Here is a 27,127-nt window from a genome sequence, read left to right on the forward strand (position 1 = left end):
GGCTCCATGGGGAGGTGGAGAAAGTATAAGCCTCTCACCTAGCAGCCCCCCACAATCATCTAAGCAGAAGGCACACATGGAGGGGAGACTCCCTCTGCTCCTTCCCCTCTGCCTGCTTTAAGTAACCCCAGGGAAAGAGGATTTTAACTCCATCTTTCATGATTGTTTCCTTTCAACCAATTATCCATTTAACGAAAAAAACTGAAAACTAGCATTCTCTGACCAAAGTAGAAAAACCATCTGAGGCCCTGGATTTTCCCTTCTGTCCAGCACTGACCAATGGGGCGTTTTTCACTGGGTCCTTTCAGAGCTGTAAGCAAGTAGGATCAGTATTATTTCACTGCGTGTGGTGCTAGTTAACTGGTTCTGGTGACACTTCCAAGAAAACGGGTGTCTTATTAAAGTATTAGAGCTTGACTGGCCATCCTAGCTAGTTCTGAAAGCGGATCTCAGCCTTTGGATTCCTGTACCCCCAAAATCTGAACCTATTTGGACACATAGGTGGGAGCGTCTAATGAAGCCCAAGGTTCAAGAGAAAGAGAGTGAAAGGGTCTGATCAAAGGGCAGAGGGCTGGGTGACCCGACTATTGTCTTTGAAGATGCAGGAAGTAGTCACAAGTCAAGCAATATAGATGATAGTTTGGAAAAGGCAAGAAAATGGATTATCTCCTAGGGCCTCTATAACCCTCACTTACCTCCAGAAGTATGAAATAATAGAGCTTTGTTGTTTTGAACCATTCCATTTGTGGCAATTTGATACAGGAGCAATAAGAACTACATACAAGGTGAAAAAAAAAATCCTGTCTCTTAAAAAAATTATTGTTTTTCTAATGGATAGATTTTAGTTTTCAAACAAATGTCTATACCTGGCACAAAAAAAGGTACTGGTTTGTCCAAACAGTATCAAATTTTGCTGGTGCAAAAATTCAAACTGATGAAATCCGCTTCTAAAACTAGCCAGTCAGACTGAGTGATTTTTTTTTTTTTTTTTTTTTTTTGGTTAGAGATCAGTTTCTCAGGGATGCCACATAACCAAATGGCCAGCAGTAGAGCCAGCCAAACACCAGCAATGCGATGCTATTCACTCGTTGCTCTACAGTGTAATGCTATGCTCTGAGATCTGGATGTTGACCTTTCTGGAAGAAGCCTGTGGATATATCTTTGGGTTCAGCCAATGGGAGACACCAGCCCGATACTGGAGGACCTGAAGTGTGGGGTTGGGTTATCTGTCATTCCCACACTTCCTTCCTTGAAGCTGCTCAGATGAGGTACTCCAAGGGGTGTCTGTCCCCACAGCTGCCTTTTTCCTGGTGGCAGTTCCAACAGTGGGGAACTCTTGCTCAATAGAGATCTTTGTCCTGTTCTATCCTTGTAATTCGTCTAGATTCTGCCTTAACTTCACAAAGAGCCCCTTGATAACACCTTCCTTGAATGACTTGTGTGAGCACACCATCTGTTTCTCACTTGAACCCTGATCAGTAGAACTGGGAAATGGGGGCTGTACTTACCCAGAGGGCCAACAATGGCTGATGTAAGCTCTTTCGTGTGAGCATTCCAGAACATGCAACTGAAGTTTCTGCCAGGCTGGGGCTTTAGTTGGAGAACACTGGTGACCTGGTAGAGGCCTTCAGGGGTCCTGATGTAGCTGGTGTTGGCAGGAATACTGACATTTTGCCAGGACACTTCTGCCAGGGGGTAACCTCTAGCCTGGCAGGTGAGCTGCATCTCCCCTGTTCCTGGGACCTCTAGGATCCTAGTGTCTATCTTCTTGTAAGAAGCTGGACAACAGAAGAAAAAGAAGTTTTATTTTGATTGCTGTAGATTCTACTTCAATGCAGGAGAAAATAAAATGATCACTATTGATCTTAGGTAATACTTTTTCATTTTAAAAATATTTTCTATGTCTCAGGTACATTACTTTGCATAGACTGAATAGTTTAATTAGTACAATACAACAAAAATGCTATGTTGATGTTTTCAACTAATTGAGGACAGGTATATTGAAAATGGTGTTCAAAGTCAGAAGAATAAAGACTGGTAGACCCAATGTTTAAAACTAAGAAGGCTACAAACTTGTATCTTAGCACTATGCCATATTCTGTGGCCTCTTGTATTGTAGTCTAAACTGTCTCATAATCAGTGGGTGGAGAGAAGTAAGAGGATGAATACAGGATTAGCACTAAATAACCCCCACAGATCACTTTTTCAGTGGAAAGTTTACCCATAATTTCCGTTTCCCTTTGTTATCTTTAAGATTATTAATTAAGAGTTGGGTGTATTTATTATGACTTCTCAATACAGACATGTCCTTTGTTATTTTTAAGATTAGTTGTAAGTAATTAAGAGTTGGGTGTATTTATTATTACTTCTCAATACAGACATGTTCTGCTCTGTATATGCTGAATGAATTATTCATGTGTGATTCCCTACTTCCTAGAACATAGATATCTAAAACTGAAATGAGATAATTGGAGGGTCAGGAAGACACAAAGACTACCCAACAGTCCTAGGTCATACCTAAAAATTAACAAATATTAACACCACATGTGTAGAGCTAGAAGTGTTGACAGTAAACTGTGGACTTTTTGGTGATGGAGCAAGTTCCAGCTTTTATTAAGTGGGAATTATTGACTTAAATTGATGTTTAGTACAATCATGGAAGGAAAAGTAATTTTGAAGTGAAAATACAGTTGTTGAGATGCTTAATCTTGTCAACTTAATTGGATGAGAAGCTCCTAGGATATTAGCAAAATGGGTGTGTCTGTGAGGACTTCTCCAGAGAGAATTAATTAGGGGATGTGAAGGTCTGCCTTGAACATGGGCAGCACCAACCACCCCATGGGCTGGAGACTCCAATGAACTAAAGAGAAAACAAACCATGATGGGAGTTCTGTTGTGTGTACCCTCCTGTGTACAATGCACTGAAGCCTCTGAAAACATGAGCTAAAATAAATCCTCCCTACTTGAGTTGTTTGTTACAATGGTGAACAGTGACTGCTAGCAGCTGGGTTACAACAGGTTCTTAAACTAATCATGTGGTGGAAAATTAATAACTAAGAGGTATAAATTAGGGCTTATGGCAAGAAGGGAAAACTAGAGTGAAGATAACTCCCTGACTGCAGAGTACGGGACCAGAGCCCAGGAGATAAAGAGTAAGCTGGAACCCACCACCAGCATCCTCGCTGCCCTATTATCTTGAGAACAAGGCCACTGAGCCTGCCAACCTTGTAAAGAAACTTTGTACTCTGTGAAATCTGTAACCTTGAAAACCTTGTGACTGAGACTAGTGGTCTGGTCTCAAGCTTCTCTTTCCATTTTCCCTTTTGAAAATGCTTCACGATTGTGCCTTACTCTTCCGGTAGAGTGAGGTTCCAACCTGTTTTGTTCTTAGCAATAAAAATCTTTTGCTTTTGCAGTCGGGAGTCACTTTCTTGGAGGTTGAGGAAACCAGGTAGGCACAACAAATAGAATATGTACAAGCATGAAAATTTTCTTTTTTGTTTTTTAAGACAGGGTTTTTCACTTTGTAGACCAGGCTAGCCTCGAATTCACAGAGATCCACCTGCCTCTGCATCCCAAACTATTTTATACTAAAGTACTAAAGTACTAAAAACCATATTTTTTTTTTTAGATTTTATTTTTGAGACAGGGTATCTCAATGTAGCCCAGGCTAGCCTTGAACTCACTATGCATCCCAGGTTGAACTTGAATTTGCTGCCTTCTGGTTTCTGCACCCTAATAGGTACTGGGATTATAGGCCTGAATCACCATGGTCAGGTTGGTAACGGCTTTATAAAGACCCTTAAATACATTCAATTGACTTAATCTTAACTATAAGTTTTGTGGCATGCTCTTTTTATATAATGTAAATCAGAAAGAAGAAGGAATGGTCAGGTCCTTTTCTTTGTGTTTTGCCTCTCCATCGTCCTCTTTTGTGTCTTTACTTACTAATTTGACTACTTATCCAGACACCCTTTGAATCAGGGCTTTCCCAGAGAGCTGTACTGTGATCATAACCAGTGGACCTTTGGGCCCATTCTTTACATTTGTGTCTCTATGTAGTGAGCATACCCACCCGGACCGGAAAGTTTGCCTCAAAAGTTCTGACATTTTTCTAGTTTGCCTATATCTGGGGGCATGGAGCAAGGTCCCCACCCACCCCCATCTCTAGGGATTAATCCTAGGGTTGTACATATTAGGCCAGTATTTTTCCACTGTGCTTTATCCCCAGCCACGATGCAGATGTTCTTACATTTTATGAGTAGGGTCTTCGATGGTTACCTTTAGTTGCCAACTTGATGCAACCTATAGTCATCTGGTGAGGAGGACCATCTCAATGAGGGGTGGTCCACACTGAGGTGGTCTGTGGGAAGCTCTATTGGGTATTATCTTGGTTAAGTTAATTGATATGGAAAGACCCAACTCACTCTGCGTGGCGCAGTTTCCTAGGCAGGTGGGACTGAACTACCTAAAAGTAGAGAATTAAACAGCACAAGCAAGCAGGTGTACATGCATTTATTTTTCTCTGTTTCTCACCCTGGATGTAATATTAGTAGCTACCTTGAGTTCCTGCCTTGATTTTCCCTCAATGACAGACTATAACTTGGAACTGTAATACCCAGAGCTCACAGATAATGAAGAGAATTGGGTTCTGATAGTCTACTGAATGATTTGGTCTAGTTTTACCAATCACCTTGGAACCAAGTTTTCGGCTGTCTGGGGCAACCAAACACTGTCTAAAGCAACCTTTGGGAGTAGCCACTTTATCTCTAATTTAGCCACACTTTACACTGCATCTTATTTCTATCTTTTATGGATTGGGGGTAGAAAAAAACAAAAACAAACAAAAAACAAAACAAAGCAGCCTAGATTTATTGGAGTAGTGTGCTATAGGTGAACTCCAGCCAGCTCCTGCAGGAAAGCTTCAAACAGAAAGAAACTGGTCTGTGCTGAACAGAGATATGATTCTGAAGATGGAGGACAGGACCAGGGATCAGGGCTGGCTAAAACTCTGCCTTGTGATGTTCAGATGAAGTGACACATGGGAAAGGGATAGATACTCAGCTAAAAGAACCAGCAGGGTTTGGGGAACAATTACAGTATCAAAAATGCTTCCGTAGCTCCTTTTCATTTGGGAAGTGGCTAGAGAGGCATCACCCCCAAAAAGGCATAATGGGGAAGCTAGACTTTTCTTGAGAAAAGATGAGTAAAATTTAGAGATTCAGTGGTAAAAATAGTTTTTAAAATCCAAGAGTTCCAACTTCCTGCTCACTGAGAAGTATCTTCTCTAGCAACTTTGCTAGATAGCTACCTTGGTTAGTGTTGGACATAAGCCTAGAAACAACAGGTAATCTGAGGTTGGCCAGGACGGCTAAGTAGTCTTCTGCTTCCTATTTGCCCTACCTGTTACAGCAGAGATGAATCAAATACAGATGAGTCAAATGCAGAGATGAACCACAAACTCACATATACACTCATTTGTCATTGTCTTCTTCATCTTGTGTAGTGAGATATTCACTTAGTTCCCTCAGGTAACATCTGCCCCTGTCCCCACTCCCAATGGGTGTGGTCTGTGCCACAGGTGCGGACAAAGTGAAGATATATTGTTAGATGCATGTACATTTAGAAAAGTCACTTCTCCCTATGGAGCTTATTCTTATCATTATGGAATGTGGCTTTTAAAAGATCCTACCATTCTTTTTATGGCATACAAGAACTGTATAAAATATGGATTATATTGACATTTCCATAATGCATTACTGTACTCGAATGACAGTCACTCCTCCATTATCCTCAGTTATATTCCCTCCCACTTCCATCCTTTCCTTTGATGGCATCCCTTTCCCCCTTAGATTCCACAGATGAGACCAAACACATACCTTCTTCCCAAGTCTCCATTATGTCTCTCTACGCAATGATTTCCACCTCTATCCATGTTCCTATAAATGACCTGATTTTGTTCTTTGTTATAGGCAAATATTCCATTAACCACATATAGATTTTCTTTGTGCATTGAGGGCAACTAGACTATGACTTGGCTATTATGAGTAGTGCTACAATAAACATGGTAGGTATTTTTAGGCTGTGCTGACTTAGAGTCCTTTGAATACATACTCGGGACTACTATAGCTGGATCAAACACAGTACTATTTTTAGTCTTCTGAGGAACCTCTATTCTGATTTCCACTGTGGCTAGACCAACTAAAAACACTGCCTTTTATCTTTAGTAACCTCTATTTTTCTCATAATGGCAATCAGTTAGCTACCTAACTTGTAGTTATATCTATAAATAGAAGTCCCTACTTCCCCCAGAGGCTGTATTTGCTATGAACACAACAAGTAACTGAGCTCATTTTTATGTCATCAGTTTCATCCCACAGACACGTGTTTGGCTGAGTAAAACACACAGAATAAGCTCAGTGGCTAAGAACCTGCTCTCGCAAATCTGAAAGGTGTTAGCCAATGGCTGGTGACATGATCTTTCAAACTCTCAGCTTTCTCATTAATCAAAGGCCATCTCCCTCCATCTCTGCTCTGATGGTTTCTATAGCAGCAGAATCATTTCATTCCTGGTACCAGCTCTCACCGATGAGTCTGTGAAGTGATCATCCGGGGGTCTATCGGCCCGGCTTTCCCCTTTACCTCTTCCTTGGCACCATGGATGATGTGACTTCGTCCCTTGGTCCCTGTTGACTTTCAGTCTCTAAAAGAATGATAACTCTCTACTTTTGATTTCTACAAATTTCATGGTTTCTATTTCTCTGGTATGTGTGGGTTGGGGGGAGTATGTGTTGTATGTTTCTTTGTGACATGTGTGCAGGTGGGCATGTTCACATTGGAGGTATGTGGTATATACGGTACATGTTTCTGTGAGCACGTGTGTGTGTGTGTGTGCGTGTGTGTATGCAGGTGGGCATGCCCATGTGAAGATCAGAAGAAACTCCTGCATGTTTTTCTTATTCTCCACTGTATTCCCTTGAAACAGGATATCTCACTGAACTTGAAGTTTACTGTTTTTGGTTAGGATACCATGACCAGTGAGTTCCAGAACCTGCTGTACCTAACCTACAACACTGAGGATACAGACATGGTTTCTTCTTAATGTGAGTGCTATGAATTCGAACTCAGATCCTTATACTTGCCCAGTAAGTGCTCTTACCCATCTCTTAGTCTCCTTATCACTTCTAAGATTAGAACAAACTGTACCTAAAGTATTATTATCTTAATCATCATAGTGACTGCAAATAAAGTGGGAAACCTAGTTCTTAGGTGTCTTTGTCTTACAGGATCCAGGCAAAGTACAAATAATCATTGAAACAACTTTGAGGATTGCTTTCAGTCTGTCATTAAACAGCCTGCACAATAATATAGGGTCAGATTCCAGATGCTTGACCCTCTTGGAAAGTCAGGACAGTATGTTCTTGACTCTAATAGCCTTATTCCCTTGTTCCCTGAGGGGAAAGGAGCTGAGGAAAGAGGTATGGCTCCCTCAGTAAGTCAATACAGCCTATGCTTTCCTTAGGCCCAGAGTTTCAGATGTCAGTTACCTTTCCACCCAAGGCTTCTTTTCCAGCTTCCTTTGCTATGCCCTTTGTCATCATTTCTGGTGGATTCCCTGCAATGGGAGGCATGTTGCCTCCTTCCTCAGCCTTTTGAAGTTGTATTCATATCTTCCTGTTGGGTTAAAGTACTTCATTCCCCACAGTGGCTCATCTGTTTCTATGCTTAGCTCCAGCTTGACTGTGGCCTGCTGCTCCGTTGCTCTGAGCCTGCCTGGAGGCCTCTTTGCACATCACTCGTCCACCTGGCAGCTTTGTGAGGCCCTGGCCTCTCTCAGTGCCTCTGTACTCTTCAGCCACTCTCCTGCCTGATGGCTTTTAGTCACGTGGCTACAGCAGGGTTTTTTGGAAGCCACCATCTCGTCTGGATCTTTTCCTCTTTCTGCCTCATCATTTTTCTATCCTTTTGAAGTCCACTTTCCCCCCCTATATTTAATGAGTCACTGTGTGGAGAGAGGTGTTACATACCCTATTGAACAGATTTATTCCCTAGATTTGAAGGTCAAACTAACCCTCTGTTCATACTCCATTTGTAGGATGTTTCCCTAGGCCCCAGATCTGAAGCTCAGCATCTCCATAAGTTACTCTTACTTGTTAGTCTTTAACACTGCTCTCTGTTTACACTCCTCTGATGAAAATTAGACACAATGTTCCCTCTTGTGTGTCACTGTGATTCTTAGACTTTTCTATAAGCTTTTATATTGAAAAATACATATTTAGAATTTTATAAATATTTCCAACAAATAATTGCTTCATTCTTACAAATACACATGCATATATGTTTGTTCTCTGATTTATCATTTGTAACCTTCTTATACTTAATAACAAAATAGGTACAGCTATTGAAATTAAATCTTTCCTTATTATTGTGGGATTTCAGCTGCCCAAAGTTAGAAAACACCCACAACTATTTGATGATCAGATTATTTGACTATATGACTGAGTGAAAGCTATATTGAATATAATTCGATCCGATCTTCTGCAGTGATTCAGAAATGGCTTCCAGATCTTTCCATACCTTCCTCTAAGGGTGCCCCGTCAACACTGATGGATACAGCACACACTTTCCCACCCACACACTACTGCCCTTCCTATTTCTGCTATGTTAAAGGCTTATTCAGATTAACCAGGCTTTTAAAATGCAAGCAAATGGGTCACTCTGAGTAGGCAGAAACCCAGTAACACACTAGTAAAAGAGAGGCTAGGCACAAAAGCAAGAACTTTTTAAATTTAAGTTCTCTGCTGGCACTGCTCATCTTCCTGGGAGCTCCCTGCCTTCGTAGAGTAAGAAATATTCATCCCCAAAGAATACAAGTCTACTTAGAAAACATGTAGGGGGATTGAAATCAAATTAAAGAGGGGTAAATTTCCCTCTAAATAATTCAACTCCCTTAGCCTGTGGTTCTGCCTCCATATGAAACTACCTTGCATATCTCTGGTGAGATGTGTCTTATATCCTGGGAAACACTGCAAATAGATACTGCAGCTTTTCAGGCCAAATACCAATGGACCCGGAATTGTAAGCATATTAACTGTATTCTTGGAGCCAAATGTCTTTGAACAAAATCATAAGATCCTAATGACGACACATGTTTCAGGTCAAGATAACAGTATTAAAGAATATAGTTATAAAATACCTTCTGTGAAGGTCTGAGCAGTCTAAGAGACCTCAGACAGTGGAGCCAGGATGTATCCCTGGTGCACAAAAGGACTTTGCAAACATATCCCCCATGGAGGGATAACTGCCTTATTCTAGAGATAGGAGAGAAGCCCTAGTTCCTACTTCACAGGACCTGTCAGATCTACATGACCCCAACTGGATGGCATTCCCCTACATATTGTATTGTGGTGGGGGGTTGGGAGGGGAGGGTGTTTAGAGTGCATGGGAGAGGGTAGAGAGGGCAAAAGGGAGGGAAGGAGGGAGGGAGGGCTTGGGGGGAGGGAGGGAGGGAGGGAGAGGGAACTGGGATCGACATGTAAAATAATAATTAAAAAAAAAAAAAAAAAAAAAAAAAAAAAACGCTTTGACTCCAAAATTTAAGTTGAAGAACAAGTTACTGGGGAAAAGTATTTCTATTTTTGTTTCCACAGAAAATGAAAAGATGTGGATTCCTTCCAGACTAATGTGGTTTGATCACACCAGACCGCCTGAAACAGAGTACAAGCTGATCCTACATTCCAAACAGCTGGACAAAACAGCCCTACAGACTACAGCTAGGATATCTGAATCTTCTTCGAATCCCCCCAAGACAGCGCCCCTTACCAGCAGGAAGTAGTTTGGAAAGAACGACGCCCAAATTCCCAAATATTGTGTATAAATGTTTGTTTTCATTTAATTGGACTTTGTTATATAAAATTAAATAAAAAATACTCTATATGCATAAAAAAAAATAAAAAATAAAATACCTTCTGTGAAACTTGGCCTGTAGTAGTTAAACATCGTTCCCTATCTTTTTCCTTTGACTTTATTGATCCAAAATAGTGAACATCCATGGTGGATTCACATGACCTGGTGGTCACCGGTGAAAGACAGAGAAATACAGCACAGGTCTTAGCTGTGCACTCTTAGTTAAGTAGATTAACCTTTCTGTGCCTCATCCCATTTTCAAAAGGGAGGTAGCAATGCCACCTGTCTCACTGGCTTCCAGGGGGACTAAATGAGGTGCTGTTATGTCTAAGTGCATCTAAGAGCTCTGTATGAGGTGGGTGTCATTACCAACACTGGTTAGAGATGGTGCTATTTAAGACATGTGATTCAACTGCCATTATCAACACATATTACCAAAATGTAAAATATCATGGATATTGACAATTCTTAAGTGTGAAAAATGAAGGAAAAATAAAACATTCATTGTATTTTTCATTTTTTTGTAGCTAAAATGGCTAATGAATCTTGCTTTTTGAATTAGGTAGGAACTGGAAGCAAGCTGAAAGGCATAGTTTATCAGGCAAAGCTTGCTAATTTAGATTGCCAGCTGTTATCTCTAGGCGAGGATCCTCTAGGTGAGCATCTGGCAGCTGCTGTCCAGGTAGAAGAGGCAGCAGCTACACTGCTCTGTGAGGCATGGGGTTTCTCTTCACTCTTGTGTGGCTCTGTGGAGGTTTTAAACCTTGGGGCAATGGATTATATCTGTGAAGGGAGGCAGGCCTTTCGTGAGGAGAGAGAAAGGGTAGCCCTAAATGCCTTGCCTGGTGGTTCATTCTCAGGTTCATCCATTTGGGAAAGAGATTGAGAACAATGAAGATGTAGACCCCAAGCCTGTGTTTCCCTCACAGAGTCTGTGGGAACCAAAAGGTTCCCTCTGTGACAACCATTGCTTTAAGGAAGAAATCTCCCTGCACAGGGGGTCCTGAGTCCAGCAGAGGAAAAGGCAGGATGTCTCCTCATTCTGACTTCCTTTAGCCAGTTTACCTTTAGTTATACCAGATGTCAAAATATATTTCTTTTCAGATGCCCCTTTGTCCCCTTTGAAGTAGCTGCCCCTCTTGTGGAACATTACTGTAAGATGGGTTACATTTGTTTATGCTGTGGAACATTTGTTTTAATGATGCAAAGATGTGTTGCATTCTTTTACGTTGCATTTGTTTAACTCTGTAAAGCTTGATTGGCCTAATTAAGAGCTGAATGGCCAATAGCAAGGCAGGAGAAAGGATGTGGGGCTGCCTGGCAGAGAGAATTAATAGAAGGAGAGAAGGGAAGAGAGAGAGCAGAGCAAAGGAGGAGGAGGACATCAGGGGCCAGCCACCCAGCTACACAGGACGCCAAGGAGTAAGAAATAAGGAAAGGAATATAGAATAAAGATAAAAGCCCAGAGGCAAAAGGTAGGTGGGCTAAGTTAAGAAAAGCTGGCTAGAAATGAGTCAAGCTAAGACTGAGCATTCATAAGTAAGAATAAGCCTCTGCTTGTGTGATTTCATTTGGGAGGTGGGTGGTGCCCCCCCCCCAACAGAGAAAGAGCCGAAAGAGTAAAAACCAACCAATATAGCCTCTTTCAACCAGGTTTTCAGCTTTCACTCGAGCTACTGAAAGTAGAGTGCTATGGTGCGCAGCTGTTACAACCTACCATCAGCGACGACTTGCAAACACTCACCTTTGACCTTCACCGTCAGGTACTTATAGTCCCAGGCAGCCCCGCAGATGACCAGACAGCGGTATTGCCCCGCATCGCTCACTTGGACACTGGGGATGTGGAACAAGGCCTTCCCCAGTGGCAGCGCCTCCTCCAGTAGGGTGGCTCTCTCACTGGGCGATGAGGTATCGTTTTCTACCTTCTGCAAGCTGGCTCTTACTTCTTCAAGCTCCGCGCATCCACTGAGGTCAAAGTCACACTCCAGGCTCACGTTGCTGCTGAACTCTACTGTGTACACTTCCTTAGGGACTGTCACTGTGAATAAAGCTGAAAGGCAAAGACAGCTTGCTGTTGTCTAATTCTGTCACATTTCAGTTCTTGTAGAATGGGAGCTGGGCTCCACCCCTCCGGCATCTTCCAGGAGACCCCTGTCATTCTCTGGGCTGTCCTCATGGCTCTCCTTGCTTCCCTTCCCGTCCCATACAGAAACAGTGGAGTTCTTGTTTCAGCATGCAGAGGTGGTTTCCTTCTCTGAACATTCCCACCCGCCCAGCTGATCCCCACTCCTGCTTCTCCTGAACAGCCCAGTAGGAGCTTCTGATGGACAGGCCTCCTTGCTCCCAACAATATCCCACCTCAGAGCCCTGCAGTTAGCCCAGAGCATGCTACTCCTGAGACCATAGGCTGCCCTACCATCGAGGGCTACCTCCATTTTATTTATTGTTGTTCTATCTTATCATCTGGGATGATTTCCTTTAGTTTTTAACCTCTCTTTGCCAAATAGCACCATCTCTAACCAGTGTTGGTAATGACACCCACCTCATACAGAGCTCTTAGATATACTTAGACACAACAGCACCTCATTTAGTCCTCCTGGAAGCCAGTGAGACAGGTGGTATTGCTACCTCCCTTTTGAAAACGGGATGAGGCACAGAAAGGTTAATCTACTTAACTAAGAGTGCACAGCTAAGACCTGTGCTGTATTTCTATCTTTCACCGGTGACCACCAGGTCATGTGAATCCACCATGGATGTTCACTATTTTGGATCAATAAAGTCAAAGGAAAAAGATAGGGAACGATGTTTAACTACTACAGGCCAAGTTTCACAGAAGGTATTTTATAACTATATTCTTTAATACTGTTACCTTGACCTGAAACATGTGTCGTCATTAGGATCTTATGATTTTGTTCAAAGACATTTGGCTCCAAGAATACAGTTAATATGCTTACAATTCCGGGTCCATTGGTATTTGGCCTGAAAAGCTGCAGTATCTATTTGCAGTGTTTCCCAGGATATAAGACACATCTCACCAGAGATATGCAAGGTAGTTTCATATGGAGGCAGAACCACAGGCTAGGGGAGTTGAATTATTTAGAGGGAAATTTACCCCTCTTTAATTTGATTTCAATCCCCCTACATGTTTTCTAAGTAGACTTGTATTCTTTGGGGATGAATATTTCTTACTCTACGAAGGCAGGGAGCTCCCAGGAAGATGAGCAGTGCCAGCAGAGAACTTAAATTTAAAAAGTTCTTGCTTTTGTGCCTAGCCTCTCTTTTACTAGTGTGTTACTGGGTTTCTGCCTACTCAGAGTGACCCATTTGCTTGCATTTTAAAAGCCTGGTTAATCTGAATAAGCCTTTAACATAGCAGAAATAGGAAGGGCAGTAGTGTGTGGGTGGGAAAGTGTGTGCTGTATCCATCAGTGTTGACGGGGCACCCTTAGAGGAAGGTATGGAAAGATCTGGAAGCCATTTCTGAATCACTGCAGAAGATCAGATCGAATTATATTCAATATAGCTTTCACTCAGTCATACAGTCAAATAATCTGATCATCAAATAGTTGTGGGTGTTTTCTAAGTATTTTCATCTAGTGAGAGGTGAGCTTGGATTCAGATCCCAGTAGTAGCCTGATCAGTTAGGAGCCTCTGAGTGCGGACCTGTCATTCAACTTCCGTGAGCCTGTCCATTTTCTTTTAAGGAGGCTAGGATCTATCTCTTGGTTCTGTGGGAAAATGTGGGCAAGGTGGAACACATGTACCACCCACATCTGTCAGAAAACATTCTTCCAGGGGATGGTTTAGTTCTTGGGACAGTAGTAGTCCATATGGAACAGGTAGTCATTCTTTATTAGCTAGGATGTTCTGCCCGTCCCTCCCTCTCTCTCTCCCTCTCTTTCTTTCTTTCCTCCCTTCTCTCTTCCTCTCTCCTTCCCTCTTTTCTTTCTTTCACTGACTGGGTCTCACTATGTAGCCAGGCTGGCTGTTAACTTTTACTCCTGCCTCAGCGGTCTAGGCCCTCAGATTCTAGTTGCACACCACAATTGTGGTGAACTAGGATATTAATTAACCAGAATGCTTGTCTATTCCCCGACCCAACTCCAAAGTGTGAGTAAGTTTGTGTTTCCTGCTGGTTGATGACTCACACTGAAATTCTCTTTTAGATTGTTTTTGTTTGTGAGGCAGGGCAGTGCTAGGTAGTCCCATATGGTCTTGGACTCAAGTCCTTCCTGCCTCAGCCTCCGGGGTACTGGAGGTGGCCAGGGTGTTGTACCATACTCAGCTTGCAAGTCTCCTCTGATTCAAATTTTTCCTTCTTTATCCTAAGATATCCTAAGAAGTTAAAGATAAGAGTAAGTTTGCTTTGGTGTTTTTTCTACTATCTAGCATATTGGTCTCAGCTATGGGGAATCAGCACTTGTTTGTGCAGCAGAGTCAGGAAAAAGACTCTAAGGTGTGTGCTCCTTTGCAAAACATTGCTAATCATGCATGCCCTTGCTGAGAAGACCCTAGGCTCATACAAGTGAAGAAGGATGCCGGAGTTCAAGAATTCCTGTACGATTCCATTTTGGACACTCTACTGAATGCTAAAATCACAAGTTCTTACATACCTTACACGTAGTTTCCATAGCAGGACCCTCTCAGTGTTAAGATCTGTTTTTATGAGAACTGTAATAATTAGTTTGGTTTTTTTTTCCTTCAATTTGATGGGATTTAGAAACGCCTAGGATCTAAACCCCTGGGCATGTCTGTGAGAGGGTCCAGAGAGACTTAATCGAGCAAGGAAGATCCACCTTGAATGTGAGTGGCACCATGCTCGGACTAGGGTCCTGGGCTAAATAACTGTGAGAAAGTGAACTGAGCACCAGTGTCCCTCTCTCTCAGCTTCCTGACTGCAGATGCATTGTGACAGCTGCCTCACACGCCTACCACCATGCCTTCCCCTACCACCTCTCAAACTGAAATAAAATAAACCTTTCTTCCCTTAAGTTGCTTTCATTGGGTACTTTGTCACAGCCAGGGAAGTAAAATGGCTACAAAAGAAATCATCTCTAAATCCTTCACTGCCTTATAACTATGAGATACCTTGTACCAAATCCACTCTGTCCTGGGAGGAGTCATGATTACTAATCACCCATCAAAAAATACACTAGCTACTTTCTGAGCACTTAGTGTAGCAATTTACTACTGTTAAATCACATCCCCCCTTTAAAATTACAGACATCCAAACAGAAAGCAGGGAGAGAGGAGGGGGCATGGGAGACGGGTGTACAAGGAGTGTTAGTTGTGTGTCTGAGTGACAGGGCTGCATGGACGTGGAGATGTGCTGACTGACTTAGCTCATCTGTTTACCACTCTACACTTTTTTCTCATGAGAGGCGCGGGTACTTCCTCTGGAACTCCCCATTATGACAGAACTTCCCCAATCACTGCCCAGCCTTATACAAACCTATGCGTGGCTTCTCTTTTCTTTTCAACTGCCCCCCCATCTACTTTGTGGAGAAGACGCCCCAGCTTTAGAAATAAAATGCTTTACTTTTTCAGACAGGTGGCATTGGGGGGGCTGAAGTTTCCTGAGTGGAGAGAGCAATTAGCCAACATAAGCCATGCACCAGAGTACCTCAGAATGACCGAGGGTTGTTTTCTCCACGAGTTTTGACTCCGTTTTTAGCCTCCAAGATGTGAAAAGTCTTGAGCTTGTTTGCTCATTATAAAATGGGTCGTTTGAGAGTTGCAACATACTTTTGAAATACTATAACTTTGGGTTTTTGGTGTCATTTCATTTCACAGAGGAAATGAAAATACAATCAAGTCTGTGAAGAGCTGTTCCTCAAGGCTGTGTGCACAGTAGAGCAACCAAGCAGAAGGCCTCAGCCTGCCTGACTCGGGAATCCTTTGGAACACTGCCTGCACCCATTCTGTGTTGTTCGAACAAAACACCAAAGGCGGTGAGCTTTATTTTGAATGAGCCTCAAGATTCTGGTAATGGAGGGTCCAAGAGGCGAGGTGCCACCATCCAGGTCTATCCGTGTCACAACAGGGTGCAGAAGCAGAAAGGGATGGCCATATACTTGAGGTGGCTTCCCATTATAACTACCCACTCTTCAAAGACAGATATCATCCATTTGGTAGTGTGGACACTCAGGATTTAATTACCATCCACTAAACCCCACCTTTGAAAGCTTCCGCCAAGATAATGCCACTGTGCTGGAGGCTAAGCGCCCCTACCAGAACCTTCGAGAAGCTCATAACCAAACCATAGCAAAGGCTTTTTGAAATATGAATGTCCAAAGTTGGCTTCTTTAGATGAAATTATCATCATCATCATCATCATTGATTTTTTGAGACAGGGTTTCTCTATGTAACCTTGGCTGTCCTGGAACTCTGTAGACCAGGCTGGCCTCAAACTCAGACTCAGGGGCCTCTGCCTCCCAGTACTGGGACTAAAGGCATGCACCACCACCACCTGACTGATGCTCACTATCTTACATGGATTGCTTTAATAGCTCTTCTTTAACTCATTCTGTTGCAAAAAAAAAAAAAAAAAAAAAAAAAAAAAAAAGTGCTTATAGGCGTAGAGCAGACAGCCATTTTGCAACTCTCCTGGGAGCTTCTAATGTGCAAACCGTACTGAACAACTCCAGTCAAGCAAATCAAACATCTGCAATTGTAAATACTTTCACCATCTTGCCAAAGCATTGCCTTCAGCTTCACCTGAGTTCTAATTAGGATGTAGATGCTCAGGCTTGCCCCAAACCCAGAGAGTCAGGATCTGCGAGGCAGACTATGGCTTTGATGCATTTGGACTATAACTGGGAAAAGCTGATAATTGACTTTTCTAAATGATCCCTGAACTAAAGGAACCCTTATATCCCCCTCTTATTGGCTCTCCCATCAACCCTCCAAAGTGGGAGGAATAATCCATGTTTAACAGGTGAGGAATCCAAGGCTTTACAAAGGACACAGTTTGCTTAAGGCCAATAATGAAGGCCATGGAGCTGGAATTCAAATTCTTCTCTATGTATAACTCACTTTCATCTGCTGCTCACCATGGCTCATGGCTGTGCTTCTATCAGCCACTACCAGGTTCTACCACCAGCCACTACCAGATTCTACCAGCTACTACCAGATTCTACCAGCTACTACCAAATTCTGCCAGCTACTATTGGCATGAAGAGACAATGTCTGTGGTTGAAATAGGTAAACTTTTGGCTGTACGTTAAAGTAAACGTGTTTTGTTTATATTTCATGTGCCATCAGCAACTAAATTAAGCTTCCATCTAGAACTGAACGTTTGAGGTGATCAGACAAAGGATATCCAACTAGATACTTCTAGAGTCTTTTTTGAAGATTTTGAGGTCAATTTAGCATTTTATTTGCAAACAGGCCTTGATGACAGCTAGCACCTGTCACATCTCCAGGAAATACAAAACAAATCATTTGCATGATCTCCCAAGATAGTTTCTTCCTTAGGCTAATTTTGAACTTTTTCCATTAAACAACAGAAGTTTACTTTTCTGGCCTTCCTATATAGTGTTCTTGAAATGTGAGAAGGGGCTAGAAGGCTTTATACAGCCACTGTTCTTCGGAAAACTCTGTTGTGTGCACGAGGCTCATGCTCTGATCTGTGTGTGAGCATTGCAGGGGACACCCTTCATTGGAGACATTGTCCTGGCCAGATTCCATTCCTTGATCATATTATTTAACTTACTCTTCACATTGCTGTGACAGAACGGCTGACAAGAAGCAATGTGAGAAAGAAAGGGCCTGCATTGGCTACAATCTGGGGGAGTGCATCCATCACGGCAGGGAGGCAGAGAGGCAGAGAGGCAAGGATCGAATCTGCAGTCTGGAAGAAGAGAGAAGTGGGTGCTGGTGTTTAGTCCACCTTCTCCTCTTTGATGGGTGCTGGTACTCAGTTCACAATCTCCTCTTTGATGGGTGCTGGTGCTCAGTTTACTTTTTCTTTTTTATTTAGTGCAAGCTTGCAGCCCATGGCGTGGTGCTGCCCACATCCAGGCTGAGTATTTCTTGCCCAGTTTACTTCCTGTAAACATGTCCACAGACACACTTAAAGGTGTGTGTCTGTGGTGTTTCTAAAGCTCCTCGGGTTGACAATCAAGATCAGATCAGCCATTACACTGTTTATATCAACAGTCATTGGAGATTGAAAATGAGAATGACTAGGGTGTTCTCTGTCCCAGGGTCCTTCACGCATCATCACAGTCTAAGTCTCCCTGCCTACCCCACCCTATCATCTTCATCCACACCTGGAAGATGGAGGAAGATGAAAGAGGCAAACATCAATGATAGAAAAAATTGTTATTTTGTTTCTGTGTAAGACATAAGTTTAAGAGAAAAGAGCTGGACCATGTTGGCGTACACCTTTAATGCCAGCATTCGGGAGGCAGAGGCAGGTGATCTCTGTGAGTTTGAGACCAGCCTGGTCTACAAGAGCTAGTTCCAGGACAACCTCCAAAGCCACAGAGAAACCTGTCTTGAAAAAACCAAAAAACCAAACAAAACAAAAAAACAAAACAAAACAAAACAAAAAGGAAAACAAATAAGAAATACTATTTCTTAAGTATATCGGGGTTTCAAGATAGTTTTAGATTTTGCAATAAAAGATGAAAAAAATTAAATCACCTGTACAAATTTATAATAATCAAGAAAAGATACTTACAAAAGAGATACTGACAAAAGGCTAGACACAAAGATCAATGGACCACACAAATATGAACTCTTGGTTTGTGGCAAAAACTCAATGGTGTGTCCATATAAAGAAAGGGAAGTCCTAAAAGGGAATGAGTGGGCACTGGAATGTAAAGGTTAAATGAGCCTCAACTTTTACCCCACACTCTGCACAAACTCTAACTCAAAGTGGATTACAAATCTAAATGAAAAACGTACAGCTACTAAATGTTCAGAAAGAAAAATCATTTCTAGTTGAGCTGCTGAGAGATCCTAGATATGGAGTCAGAAGTATGAGATATGCCAACACCCATACATTAGACAGGAGGCATCTTTGCAAAGACACCGTTTAAAACCAATGGAAAAGCAGACTGAGAGATGATATTTACAAACCATATACCCGATAATGATCTTATATCTGAAGTAAATAAAGAACAATCAACACTTCATCAGGAAACAATTAAAAACCATCAGGTGACTTGCATGCACAGTTTACCAACAAAGATAAATGGCTACCCAATAAGCACATTAAGATGGCTAGCCAATAAGCACACTAAAATGTGTTTAATATCACTGGTCCCTGGACCACTGCAAACTGAAACCACATCAAGGTATTTCTATACATCTTTTGAGATAACATACAATAACAGAACAATACCAGGAGTAAATGAAACTCTCAGACACTGCTGATGGCAACGTTAAGTAGGCACAATTGCCATGGAAAGCTCTGGAAGTTTTCTATACATTTATTTGGCCATAGGGTCTTGAAGTTCAATGTAGTTAACCAGAAAAATCAAAACATATGTCAAACCAGAAACCTACTTGCATGCACTTGCCCCAACTTGATTTAAACTCGACACAAATGAGAAACAGCCCAAATGCACTTCAACTGTGTGAAATGGGTCATCAAAATGCAGCACATGCCTACAAAAGGACACTACTCAGTAACAGAAGGAAATCAACTATTGATACAGACAGCAATTTGGCTGAGCCTCTAATGCACTGCACTGAGAGAAAGAAGCCAGAAAACAAAGAGTATCTACAGTTTATACACAGTATCTACAGTATATGTTATACACAGTGAATTCCATAAGCAATATAATGAACATATAGTAATAATAAAAGAATATGTAATTACATAAAGATCATCTAATCACATTTTGATTGTATTTTTCAAAATACACAGACTTTTTTAGCGACAGAGAAAATTTTACTCTAAGAAGACTTGAATACTTTTAATATGAAAATGTATCTCTAGTCATCCCATTGAACTTTTATAGATGGTATATATCAACAGAACATACATAAGGAAAGAGTTAATAATCAATGGCTCATAGAATCAGAATGAGTCAGGTTTCTCTACAGTCTCGAAGATATACACTTAACCCAGAAATTGAAATCACTACAGTACCCATGAATGGGAGGGGGGACAAAATAATAAACTATAGCATGTCCAGCAAAATATATAGTCACTTAAAAATTAGGGCTACTGTGCTGGGAGTTGGTGTGCATAACTGTAATTCCAGCATCTGGGAGGCAGAGGCAGGCAGATCTCTATGAGTTCAAAGCCAGCCTGGTCTACAGAGCAAGTTCCGGGACAGGCTCCAAAGCAATACAGCGAAACCCTGTCTTGAACAACCGAAACAAAAAAACAACAAATAAACAAAACAATCAACCAACCAAACAAACAAACAAATAAACAACAACAACAACAACAAAAAACCAAACTAGGGCTACTTCCATTTGCTGGCTTGGCATTTACAAAGAGTTCATGCTGTTTGAATGCTTAAAAAGATTTATTTTACTAATCTGTAGCCATTTATTTTTATGAAGCTCAGTGCAGAAAGAATAAACATGAATAGTGTTTTGAAGAGGAATATTTAGGCTGGGGTGTTTCCAAAAGTGTTCAGTTGTGTCAGCTTTGAATTTGCTCCATTCAGTGTCATTGGTATATTTTGCAGCAGAGTGAGTTAAAGAAGAGCTATTAAAGCAATTCATGTAAGTAAGTGAGCATCAGCCAGACGTGGTAGCACATGCTTTTAATCCCCACACTTGGGAGGCAGAGGCAGGTGGATCTCTGTTGAGTTCAAGGCCAGCCTGGTCTCCAGAGTGAGTTCCAGGACAGCCACACAGAGAAACCCTGTCTTGAAACAGCAACAACAAAAGCAAACATCTGAGAAGCCACCTCTTATCCAAGAACTTGAACATGACACATGACATGTATACTGCCTCGAAGCAACTGATACTGAATTGTGTCTCAATCTCCTGCTTATTTCAGCTTGACCTTATAAATTTAAGGGTCCTTGAGCAACAGGCTTATGAAAAAGATGCTGTGCTGTATATCATCTTTCAGGGCTTGGCTTTTTACTCGGTGTTACACTGCTAAATTCACAGATGAAGCAACATGTTTGTGATTTACTTTCATGTGGTGATGATATCTTGCTTATACAAGTAAAGTCTGTCTGAAGGCCAGAGAATGAAGCTTGAAACTAGCTAACCATAGAGATCTGGAAGTCTGTACCGACAAACAGGAGGGAGACGCCATATAGCTACCAGGAAGATAGGACACCAGGCAGTCTTCGGTCAGCCAAGATCATGGGGAAATACTTAGATTAATAGAAATGGGTTAATAATTAAGTGAGAGCTAGCCAATAAGAAGCCTGAGCCACTTGCCGAACAGTTTATAATTAATATAAGCCTCTGTGTGTTTATTTGGGACTGAAGGGAAGCAGGACCAGGTCTACACTTCCACACTCTATAATACTCTAACTATAGCAGAGAATTAAGGATGTCACTACTCATCTCTAATGACTACATGTTGCAGTAAGCATTAGTTTTAGAATCTAAAGTTAGAAATGTATCCATGGGGCAATGAGGAATCAGACTGATGTAACTCGAGTATGGGGACTCCTTTTTCAGTGAAGAATTCAGACCTAGTTTTGCACACCAAACAACTGAGGAAATGGGATCTTCATTTTGAACATTATGACAGCCAGGGCATTCTCTCAGACAATGAATGTTATAAGGCAACTGCCCTCAGGATCCTCTTTTCCATATATTCTTAAAATTGAATTTCTTATTAAACAAATAATACCCAAATGCACAGTTCCTAGAAAGAAAAGCCTAAACAAAGAAATAAACACGGATACTGAAGCTTCCCTTTTTATCCCTATCTCAGACCTTTTCCTTTGCTCATCGATCAGCATCCCTCAGCTTTGTTTTCTAGGAACTCCCACCAACAGCTTTGTTTGCAATCAAAATGCTTTAATTAGAAAGACACACAATGATAAAGTTAAAAAGAAACACAAGAAGAAGGAGGCATTCTGATTTAATACTCATTTGTATTGAAATTATCACAAAGAGCAGAAAAAAAAAAGAATTCCAAGTTTATGGAGACAGCAAAATGTGCTGGTTTGGTGTTCTTTTTATTAATTCATCAGATAACTTGTTATATATTTGTTTTAGTTTGTGAAATGCTCAGAATAAGCATTAAACAGGTTTCCCATTTTCAAACTTATTTAAAGTGCCATCCCCAATTAATCGATTTACAGATTGTCTACCATTACATCATACTGTTAGCACCAAGCTAACAGGGCAGAAAGGACATCAGGGTATACAAATCTTTCATATGCCACTAGTAACTCATGCAGGGCACACACACACACACACACACACACACACACACACACACACACACACACACACACAAGTTCCTGAGTCTCAGTTTCTCTACCTGCCAAACCGCTGTTGTAAAGATTGAATTAGATACGCACATTGCCCTATTCAACATTCAGCACCTATAAGCCCTCTTGTGAATGTAAACATACCTGTTCCCCTACATCCTTCCTTCTCCCTTAATATCTAACTCAGAGCTCATAATGACTGTAATTGCCCTGTGATGCTTTTCTTAAAGATAACAGTCCTTCTTCTAGGGGAAGAGCCAGTGAGAGTTGAAGGTAAATGGATGGAACCAGAAACAAATCATCCTGTGTGAGGTAACCTAGACCCAGAAAGACAAGCATGGCATGTACTTACTCATAAGTGGATATTAACTGTAAAGTAAATTATAACCAGGTTGTAATCCTCAGACCCAGAGAGGCTAGGTAACAAGGAGGGCCCAAGGGGAAATGCATGGGTTTCCCTGGGAAGGGGAATAGAGGAGACCTTGTGGGTGGATTGGGAGCAGGTGGGGATGGGAACTGGGGGGGGGGCTGAATGGAGCAGGAGAGTACTGAGAGGTGACTGGAAATGGGGTACATTTCAGAGTCAGGTAGAAACCTGATACAAGGGAAACTCCATGAATCTACAAGAATGACTTCAGCTAAGACTCCTAGCAATAGTGGATATGTAGACTGAACTGGCCATCTCCTGTGACCCCTGGTCACTACCCCGACTGTCATCAGAGAGTCATCCAGTAACTGATGGAAACAGATGCAGAAACGCACAGCCACACATTAAGCCAAACTCAGGGAATTCTGCTGAAGAGAGGAAGGAAGGATTATAGGAGCCTGAGGGATCAAGGACATCACAAGAAAACCCACAGAAACAACTAACCTGGCTCATAGGAACTCCCAGCATCTGAACCAACAACCAGGGAGCCTGCATGGGACTGGCCTAGGCCCTCTACATTTATGTGACAGTTGTGTAGCCTGGCCTACTTGTGGGACTCCTAACAATTGGAGTAAGAGCTGCCTCCAACCCTTTGACTGGCTCTTGAGATCCTATTCCTCATACTGGATCACCTTTCCCAGCCTAAATACAAAGGAAGGAGCTTAGTCTTTCTGCAACTTGATATGCCATGCTTTGTTGATACCCATGAGAAGCCTGCCCTTTTATGAGAAACAGAGGAGTGGATTGAGGGGGAGTGAGGGTGGGCAGAAGGGATGTTCAGGGAGGGAATGGGAGGAGAGGAGGGAGGGGAAACTTCGTTTGGGATGTAAAATAAATAATTTTTTTTAAAACGGGGGAAAAAGAAATGGAAAAAAAACAAACAGCAAAAACAAACAAACAAACAAAAAAACCAAATAACAACAAAACCTTGCCACCCTTCATTCCTGTTTCCCTAGCCCCTTTCTTTCCTGGAGAAAACACAGAAGAAAACCAGCAATTCACCAGCACTGGTGGTTTTATAGTTACTAATCTATAGAGGCTGCACACTCCCGAAGTTTCTTCTGAATGCAGAATGCTGTTAGGGCAGGGGAACTCCAGCTTCAGACCCTGCTTTTGCCTACTGGTCCCTTTATGGGAACAAAAGCTCTAGTCCAATTAGGGCACACTCATTACAAGCTCCTTTAGCTAGCACTGGGGTGGGGGGGCAATAAGGAGGAAAAACACTAGGGTCTTTTAAAGGAAGAGTGTATCAGTATGTGTCCTAGTGACAGATCAGATTCAGAGGCCCACAGGGAAGGAAGATTATGGCTGGAAGAGAAGTGTGGTACCGAACCTGGACAGGATGAGATGAGGAGACCACTCCTCCAAAGGTTATCCAGTGCCAAAGGACCACTTTGGCCATGATTCCTCTCAAGGGTTCCATTGTGGAACATCCGGTCCATTAGCCCCCTGCCGGGTCTCCTTTCTTAGCTCCCAGTATTCTCTTGAAAGTGTACTGTCGCCCTGATGGCACACTCCAGTGATCTGAAATGCCTTCCCCAGGGAAACAATTCTGAAACTGCTTTCTCCCTGCTCAACCACATCCTCCACTAGATGTCCTATCTTCAAGTTCAAAGGCAGAGGTTTCAGATTCGGTTTCCATCAGGGCTTTACGGAGACTTCGAGTTTTCAATCCAGTCCACATCAAGACATTAAATGACAAGTGGCTGCTGCCATTGCTTGCTAAAAGAATTCACATACATTATGAAGAGCTTTATGTTTGCCCTGGTCCCTGTCCCTGATAGAGGGGAAGCAGCTGCTTAGCACCCTCCCTTAAACGGAACTGAAGCACCTCTCTGTGACATCCTTTCAGACGAGTGTGTTCTGACTAGTCCAGCCTCATTGCAAGCATTAGATGATGGGGGCAGATGGAGTAATATTAAAGATGGGGCCAGCCACCCTGGGAACCATCTTCTCTGCTAATTGAACCACACTCCCTCTCAAAGAAAGCGTACAGATGGAGGAACACATTCATTTCCGGCTTTGGCTAGGGGCCATCACCTGCTTGCCGCTCCCAGATCCCTCCCACTGTCCTTCCTTACCTGCTATAAGATGAAGGTGCAAGCCCAGGCTCAACATCAGCGGCAGGAGGAGCATGGTCTGTGCCGATCTGAAATGGACAATCGAGAGTCTCAGGGCTTGGTGAACTTTCTCAGTCTCTGCTGGTTTAACTACTCCCAAGAGCATGGTAATGACCCAGATACAAATCTTGTGGGAGACAGAGGTGCCAGCAAAGGCAAGAGGAGAAGCAGTAGGTGCCTTTTCTGCAGAAGAGGCCATGCACAGTGAGGAGGAGGAAGGCACTCTTTCTGAATTCAAATGAGATGCTCTTTTTTCTTCTCGTGCAGCCTTTTCTGGAGAAGAGGCTGAACCTCATCAGTCACCCACATCATCTGTACTTTTTCATGCCTCCCATCTCACTTCTAAAGTTGAATATCAAAATCTTGAACACCAGCCTTGTTTACAAATTAAATCAGGTGCACCATCTTCTCTAGCTGGACTAGCACTTGGAAAGGGGACCCTGGAGAACAGGAGATCAGCTTGAGAGATCAGAGCTGCCATCTCAATCTTCCTAGTTGGTTGAGCAGGAAGACGTTTTCCTGCTCTTGAGTGCTGTGACCCATGTGCTATTGTGTAACTTGCCTCTTTTGTTTCGTTTTGTTTGTTTGTTTTTTATATCCCATTTCCCTCTCCCTCCCTCCTTCCATTCTTCCCACCTTCTCCCCACCCTTCTCTCCCTACTCCTCAGAGAGGGTGAGGATTCCCATGGGGAGAACCAAGGCCACCCCCCCAACCCCATATCTAGGGTGAACAAGGCATTCTTCCATAGGCTCCAAAAAGCCAGTTCATGCACTAGGGATCAATATCAGTTCTATTCCCAGGAGGCTCCCCAACTGACACCCACATTCAGGGGTCTAGTTTTGTCTTGTGCAGGTTCCCCAGCTGTCAGTCTGGAGTCTGTGAGCTCCCACATGCTCAAGTCAGCTGTTTCTGTGGGTTTCTCCAGCCTAGTCTTGACCCCTTTGCTCATCTCACCTCCCTCTCTACAACTGGATTCCAGGAGTTCAGCTCAGTGCTTAGCTGTGACTCTCTGCCCAAAAGCAATCCCAACACAATTCTTCACAGACCCTGAAAGAACAATACTAATTCATATGGAAAAACAAAACACCCAAGATAGCCAAAATAATCCTGTACAATAAAAGAACTTCCGGAGGCATCACCACCCCTGACTTCAAATCTACTATAGAGCTATAGTAATGAAAACAGCTTGGTATTAGCACAAAAACAGACAAGTGGACCAATGGAATAGAATTGAAGACCCTGATATTAATCCACACACCTGTAAACACATGATTTTTGACAAAGAAGCAAAAATTATACAATGGAAGGAGGAAAGCATCTTCAACAAATGATTCTGGCACAACTGGATGCTAGTGTATAGAAGACTACATGTCTACTGCCATGCACAAAACTTAAGGCCAAATGGATCAAAGACCTCAACATAAATCCAGCCTCACTGAACCTCTTAGAAGAGAAAGTAGGAGGTACCCTTGAATGAATTGGTATAGGGGAGGCCACTTCCTGAACATAACACCAATAGCACAGACACTGAGAGCAACAATCAATAAATGGGACCTCCTGAAACTGAGAAGCTTCTGTAAGGCAAAGGATACAGTCAACAAGACAAAATGGCAGTCCACAGAATGGGAAAAGACATTCACCAACCCGACATCTGACAGACGGCAGATCTCCAAAATATACAAAGAACTCAAGAAAGACGCCAAAACACCAATTAATCCAATTAAAAAATGAGGTGCAACTCTAAATAGGGAATTCTCAACAGAGAGATATCAAATGGCTAAAAGGCACTTAAGGAATTGCTCAATATCCTTAGCCATCAGGGAAATGTAACTTGCCTCTTAATGAGTTTTCTAATTATTATTTTTAAATTATTTTTTGGAACAGGGTCTCCTGTTGTTCAGGCTGACTCTACCAATGTAGCAGAGCCTGGCTTTGAACTCCTGGTTCTCCGGCTTCTACCCACTGAGTACGCAACGGCCACTGTGCCTGCTCTGCTTTTTATTTCTTTGAACACATTAAATGGAGATGATTTATTATTTATTTTAAGTTATACCTCAAAGAAGCTGATTACGATTTATATGCTGAAAATACAATCATGTTGTAAAAACTTTATTAACTACTAATTGTCTAAAACAAGGGATTCCATTGTGACTTTTCCTACATGTACTTTGATTATGTTTACTCCCATTACCCTATATGTCCCACCTTGTTATGGCCCCTTCCTCATCAGTAGTTCTCCTACTTTCACATATTTGTTTTCAACAAATGGCTGAATTATTCTTTATGGCTGAATAAT

The 27,127-nt window shown here is 42.2% G+C and overlaps 1 protein-coding gene across 1 annotated transcript in view; it reads right to left on the reverse strand.

Moving 5' to 3' along the window:
- The window catches only part of Pdcd1lg2 (programmed cell death 1 ligand 2), a 38,078-nt gene extending 13,047 nt beyond the window's left edge, over positions 1-25,031 (reverse strand). The window contains exons 1-3 of the mRNA XM_051199960.1: positions 24,792-25,031; positions 11,651-11,956; positions 1,509-1,778 (exon numbers count right to left, since the gene is read on the reverse strand). Coding sequence (XP_051055917.1) covers positions 1,509-1,778; positions 11,651-11,956; positions 24,792-25,029 — 814 coding nt within the window. The 5' untranslated portion in view covers positions 25,030-25,031. The remainder of the gene's footprint in view (positions 1-1,508; positions 1,779-11,650; positions 11,957-24,791) is intronic.
- Positions 25,032-27,127: the final 2,096 nt, after the last annotated feature.

This window comes from Phodopus roborovskii, unplaced genomic scaffold (genome assembly GCF_943737965.1).
Source record: "Phodopus roborovskii unplaced genomic scaffold, PHOROB, whole genome shotgun sequence".
Classification (NCBI taxonomy): domain Eukaryota; kingdom Metazoa; phylum Chordata; class Mammalia; order Rodentia; family Cricetidae; genus Phodopus; species Phodopus roborovskii.